The sequence below is a fragment of the Capsicum annuum genome, chromosome 6 (genome assembly GCF_002878395.1).
Source record: "Capsicum annuum cultivar UCD-10X-F1 chromosome 6, UCD10Xv1.1, whole genome shotgun sequence".
Lineage (NCBI taxonomy): Eukaryota > Viridiplantae > Streptophyta > Magnoliopsida > Solanales > Solanaceae > Capsicum > Capsicum annuum.
In genome coordinates, this window is record NC_061116.1 from 41,317,249 (window position 1) to 41,324,144 (window position 6,896).

General features: G+C 36.7%; 1 protein-coding gene across 1 annotated transcript; it reads right to left on the minus strand.

Annotated features, from left to right (window-relative positions):
- Positions 1 to 788: 788 nt before the first annotated feature.
- On the minus strand, positions 789 to 1,391 carry LOC124899473. Its single transcript, XM_047414367.1, has one exon. It carries the CDS (start codon positions 1,389 to 1,391, stop codon positions 789 to 791), a length of 603 nt encoding a protein of 200 aa, XP_047270323.1.
- Between the last annotated feature and the right edge of the window lie 5,505 nt (positions 1,392 to 6,896).

Here is a 6,896-nt window from a genome sequence, read left to right on the forward strand (position 1 = left end):
ATCTTGAGATTGTAGAGGGAAAGGCTTGATCTTGTAACAGCAAATGACTCTTGTTTTTGTTGATCAATTGGCCAGAAATTGTTTCATAAGAATCCAAAGTCTTCATCATCGGTCTGAGAGTGTTTCTTCTTCCAGTAGTAAAGATGATGATATCATCTGCAAAGCTGAGATGGTTAATTTGAGGATTATTCAATCTATATAAAAACCATAATAATGAGGGTGGTGGTGTAGGTTGTTTAGAGCTCTTAACAATACTATAGTCCCTCGAATGAATAGAGCAGGTGAGAGAGGGTCACCCTATTTCAACCCTCTTGTAGAGTGAAAAATCCATATCTAGTACCATTCACCAAAATGGAGTACCAATTATTTGACAAGGTCCTCCAAATCATGTAAATAATGGGTTCACCAAAACCAAATCTTCTTAATGCAAGGCAATTGTATGACCAAGACCCCTATCATATGCCTTGGCTATATCCAGTTTAATAACACCCATTTCCACCTATAACTGGTTTCTTAATGCTATAGATGATCTCCTGAGAAAGCATTATATTTTTTGTAATATTCCTACCTCTCACAAATCCTGACTGGTTGCTAGAGATAAGGGTGGGAAGGATGGGGGCTAATCTGAGGTAAATAAATTTAGAAATGACTTTATTAGTAAAGTTGCTCAAACTGATAGGTATATATTCAGAAAGCTTTCTGCGGTGTGACACTTTAGAAATAAGAATAAAAAAAGTATGAGTAAAATATTTTGGCATAATATGACTATAAAAGAAGGCAATCACCACTCAGAGAAGTTCCATACCAATAATATGCCAGCAGAATTGAAAGAATTTACCATCCATACCATCAGGACCTGCTGCTGAGTGAGTACTAATAGAGAAGACCACATCCTTTACTTCTTCCAAAGTAGGAATAGCTTGTTGAAACTCATTTTTTTCATCAAAAATTAATTTAGGGATATTAGCTAGCATTTTCTCAGGTACATAATCTGCTATCCCAGTATAGATATCCTGGAAATGTGTAACTGCAGTTGCAGCTATGTCAGCATCTCCTTGGAACCAAACCCCCTCCTCATTCTTGAATTTGTGCATGAATATTCTTCTTTTTCCTCTGATAAAGGCATAAAAATAGCTGGAGTTTATATCACCATACTTAAACCAGTGCAATTGATATTTTTGCCTTAATATAGCATCTTCCATATATTTAGCTTGTGTTTTATAGAATTCTTCTCTGTTTTCATCAATACCATTCAAGATCAACTTTTCCTCAGTTACCTTGACCTTTTCTTCATATAATTTAACATTGGCATAGATATCACCAAATACCTCTTTAAACCACTGACTTAAAGTAGAAGTTAGTCTTTTTAATTTTTGCTGAAATCTCCACATGGGTGTTCCTACACAAGGATTTTGCCGCAAGTCTCCACAGTGTTAAGGAATGTGGGATGCTCCACCCAACAATCCAGAAATTTAAAGTATTTGACATCTAACTCCACCCTTTATTGCATTTTTAGGAGTAGGGGACAATGATCAGACCCAACAGAAGACAAGTAAGCAATATTGGTCAAAGGAATATCCTTTAACCAAGTATCTAATACCATTGCTCTATCCAATCTTTTCCATATTCTAAACTGAACACTTCTCAGGTTGGACCAAGTAAACTTGGGACCATGGAGCCCCAAATCAATTAGAACACAAGCCTTAATCACCCCCAGAAACTCAAAGATTTTCCTCATATCATAAGGGATAATTCCCAACTTTTTACCTACTTCAGTAATTACTTTGAAGTCCCCAATTGTGCACCAAGGTAGAGTTGATGTAGACAGTTGTACCAGCTTATTCCACAAAGGTATTCTTAATGTATCTCTGTATTTGGCATAACAAAGGTCATTAGATAGGCTTGAGACAGGGAAGAGTGTGTAATTGAGCAAATAATCTGTTGGTCCTCATTATTAATGATATCGTAAGAGATATCCAGGGAACATAAGAGCCAAATCTTGCCATTAGAGTTGCAAAGAACATATTCTATCTTAAGTTTCCTTTTTGCTACTTAAGATGTATATTACTGGAGAAAGATTCCAGGATTGCAATCAAAGAGATATGGTGAATACTTATGAGTTGTTGGAGTTTTTCTAGAACACCTTGGGTAAATATACCGCTTGTATTCTAAATAAGATAACTGATTATTGGACTATTTTATGGAAATGAGACCTGGTAAGAGGTCTAGTTGTGTGTCCATTTGAGTTGGGTATATTGTGTTTGGCTCTTTTTATTGATTTGATTAGGGACCCCCTAGGAGATAGTCCATGCTAACTAGCAATATGGTTTACCTCTTTAACAAACTCTTCTTGATCTCCTAGATCAAATACATCAGTCCCATTTCATCAATCTTCTCCAGCTGACCCAAGTTGCCATCATCTGTATCATCCTCTGAATATATCACTCATGTATTTATCATCAAGATCTTGAGAAAACCTCTAGGGGTATATTTCAGTAACAATAGCTTGATCCCACACCTGTTCAAGATCCACTTTCTCTTGGAATTTAGGGGAAGCCTCATTTAACACTGTAATAGGTTCCACACCAATATCCATTCCCTCATCAGGAATCACTATATTCTATAACTGGTCAAGAGCCACTGTCTCAGCCATTGTATCCTCTATAGTAAACATCCCACCCTCTCCAGGCCACTCAATGTCCTCTGGTTTGTTCACCTAATCAGGTAAAAGGTGCCTATCACTTTCATCAGCCACTTATTGATCCTCATGCTTGCCACTGTTAGACTTTTCTATGTATTGTGGTATTTGTTTCCTTTTTATTAATGCCTGGACAAGTAATTATGGTCTCACTCTCATACTGAAAAGCTGTAAAAGCATTTGATGTGGATGGAGCAGAAGTATCTTTTTGTACCCCTTTATACTTAGTTCGAGACCTTAGTTTGATTATCAGTCTTTAATTGTCTCTACTCCTCCTTTTTTGGTTCTGCCACTCACTGATGGGTGCCTTGCCTTTATCTGTATTTTATTATTTCAATATACTAGGTGGATTTTACATCCCTTGGCATGATAGAGATTCTTCCTATGAACCTTCTCCCTGAGGATCTTTAACCAGTTTTTTCCTAGCAGCCTCATGTTTTTCTTTGACAATACAAGATCTTACAGCATGTCCTTGGTGCTTGCAATAAGTACAATATTCAAGAACCTATTCATACAAAATGGTTAGCCATCTGCCTTCACCATGTTCATCATTATCATAGCCCAACCAAACATGCTGGGGTCTTAGCTTGGTGAGGTTAATTTGTAATTTTACCTTAGCCACACTACCCCTGGTTTTTTTGTAAGTTATCAAATCTAAAAACAAAACTTTGCCATTAAGGGATAAGAGAGGTGTCACTACCTCCATACAATAGCAATGCCAGGGAAGCTCAGGCAAACTAACCCATACAGGGACCAGTGGAGTTTCTTCATCAAGGTTAAAGGTGGGGGTCCACAATTAAAATCTTATCAGCTGTCCTTGGATGTACATATTCCCCTTTGACCAAACTGTTGAATGGTCATACTCATTGTCCAGGTCAATATATAGATGCCTGGAATTAAATGAGTAAGTTTAACCTTTCCTTTTAACTCTATTTGCAAGATAAAATGTCTCCTAATCACCTCTATTTTAGGCATGTCGTTTTCAAATTTCCCAATCAAGGTAAACTGACATCTCTTTGCTAATTTTACTTTGTAATCCTCAGACTTAAACACAATCGCTAGAAGACTTTGTTTTGTTGTTATTCTTGGTGGTTCAATTTGAATAAACTCAGCTTTCATAACCTCTTGGGCTCTTAATTTCATGGCCAAAGAGTGAGTGATCCTAGACATAGGGGGTCCTTTCCATGACTAGGTTTGGTCCATACACCAACAATACCTAGGGCCCCAATAGGTATATGAGCTTCATTTCCCGGCATGGACATCAAAACATCCACACTGGTCCCCTTGTTGGACGATACCAGGGTTTTTACCATAGTAGGTATCTTACTAGATGGTTGATTATTGGAAAGCTTACCTCCATCATTAGACTTTGAGTAATTCAGAACTTATTGTGATTGAATTGGAATCATATGTAACTTCTCTGTTGGTGCTATCCCCGATTGATTATGCTTTGGATAAGTCGCCAGTGCAAAATTAATTATCACCTCCCCAGCTTTCCCTGTATTTTTTATTAAGCCTGGTTGATTATCATCTAAGCCCATCATAATTCCTCTTCTAAAATTCCAGCTGAATAGCCATCCGACTGGAGTACAGGCTGAGAGGTGTATGTCACATGATTGGGTAGAGTTTTTTGTGGGGACCGGATACATGTATGCCTGTCCTGTGAGGAAATGTCTGACAGTCGAAGAAGCTTCGCTGGTGGCTGAGAAGCCATAGTACCAACTGTAAAAAGTGGGAAGTACCGAATTGTAACTGATGCGATAACCTTAGTCACATCATATCATCATTGCATTTCATACATTTTACATCTCCGGTGTTGTGCTTTTATGCCTAATTCGATGCGTATTTATTTTGTGTCTTTTATATACATGTATACTTACTAACGTGCTATATTTAGAACTATTAGTGGAGACCATGTGAGCTATTATTTGGGACATTTTCGAACTGCGTGTCATGTGCTCGTAGTATGTATTTATGTATCTTATCGACCTATGATACCTACGGAGTACAAGTGGACCGTACTCATCCCTATTATGCTCTTTTCGTGCATGTTTAGGTATGAGTGTGTCGCGCAAAAGCTGAGTTCGTGTGGTGATTTGGATACTTTGAGGTACTGGCCGTTCAATGTCTTCAGAGATGACATTAGACCTCCTCCTATCCGGTTTATGTCTTATTTTGTGTTTAGAGACAAACTTGTGATTTTCTTTTTGAATTTTCAGTTGTATTTAATTTTTTTTCACTGTGACACCATGTTTTAGGATGGTTTATGGTATTATGTTGTTTAGACTTTCGTTATTATTTTACATGTATGGTTCAACTTTGCTCTAGAAGTCTCGCCTTGAAATTTGTGTTATAGTTTTTTTTACATATTAGTTTCCGTGATTGACATACTTGTCAAGGCTTCATTGAGATAAGTGTCATCATGACTCAAGTTTTTAGGTCATGACAATATTGTATTGATGTTAACAATAAGATGATGTCGTTATATGCATCACTTATATTATATTAGTGAGAAAAGACATCAAATCCCCTACTCAACTTGTCGTCAAAACTTACTTTAGACCCTAAACTAATCGGACAATTATATGTCCCCTTAACATCTTTTAGGTGAATTAAATTCACCCCCTAAGGCTGATGTGGCAAAACAAAAGAAAAATATATGAATGTTTTTTTTAAAACGAACCCACTTTATTATTATTATTATTATTATTATTATTATTATTATTATTATTATTATATATGTATATATATAAAATTAAAAAAATATATTAATGAGAAAAGACATCAAATCCCCCCTCAACTTGTCGCCAAAACTTACTTTAGACCCTAAACTAATCGGACAATTGTATGCCCCCCTTAACATCTTTCAGGTGAATTAAATTCACCCCCTATAGCTGACGTGGCCAAAAAAATGCGTGAATTTTTTTAAAAAAAGAATCCACTTCATTATTATTATTATTATATATATATATATGTGTGTGTGTGTATATATATATAATTTAAAAAAATCAAGAACCAACTTTCATCTTTTTCTTCGTCACTCCCCTTCCCCACCCCCCAACACCTCATTTCTTCATCTTCTTCGTAACCCCGATGGAGAGAAGGTAGCAGATGATGCAGCAACAGGGTTAGAAGCCCATGACCCCCGAGCTTGAGTCATTCTAGGTATACTCTAACCCTTAGTTTAGCTTTATTTTCAATTTTAAGTTGAGAGTGTAGGGTACGATATTGTTGTAACAAATTTTTGGTAGATAATTAGGAGTAATATAGGTACTTGAGGCAGTTAGCTCATTTTGTGATTTTTGAGCACCTCTCTATTGATCTGAGTTTATAACTGTGTGAATTGCATTCATCTGTGACTGCGGTGCATCTTTTTGTGGCATTAATCTGGCAGCTTGATAATTTTTGCTGAACAAATTACATGAATCGAACAAGTAGTGATATGTCATGTACTTATATGCCATGTGTGTGTGAGGTCTTACTCAGCTCCTGTTGTGTGCCAAATTTAGAACTTCCCCTGTTAGTCATGCCTAGGTTGTAGGATAGAGGTTAGGAAAGGATCATAGACAATTTTTTATTGAAACCCACTTTCAGCCTAAATGACCTTCCCAATGTGAATAATATCCTTTGATCCCTGATTTGAGCCTATATGCTTGTTTTTTCTATGAAATCTCTCACCTTCTCGTTTACCTCACAATGAACCTGTTTCAGCCCTGGTCCTCCTTGGACACTGTGCACCTTGACTTAGGCAAACAGCCTAAGTTGAGGGTGGCTATTATAGGGGTGCGTAATGCAAAATGAGCATGAAGAGAGGTAGAATAAGAGAAAAGAATAAAAAGTTGGGTACGGTGAAAAGGGAATAAGAAAAGAGAAAGTTGTGTTAAAGATGATAAAAAGATAATATGATGATTGAAAAGACCGCATCCATCTTGAGTATGTGTGATCAATAAAAGAGAGGAAGAAAAGAAGGTTGATGAGTGAAAACCTAAGATTTTAGTATAGTGTCAAGGAGGCGTAGTCACTCTAAAATATCCATTAATATCATACTAGCCCTGACCTACGTTACAAACTTAAGAAAAGTCCTATAGTGATCCTAACTGACTTGTCTAAAGACTTGGGTACTAACTACAAAGGCAAGACTATGGCATTTGATATGCAGTGTTTGGAACTTCATTATGAGAGTGAGTCTTGTGATTGT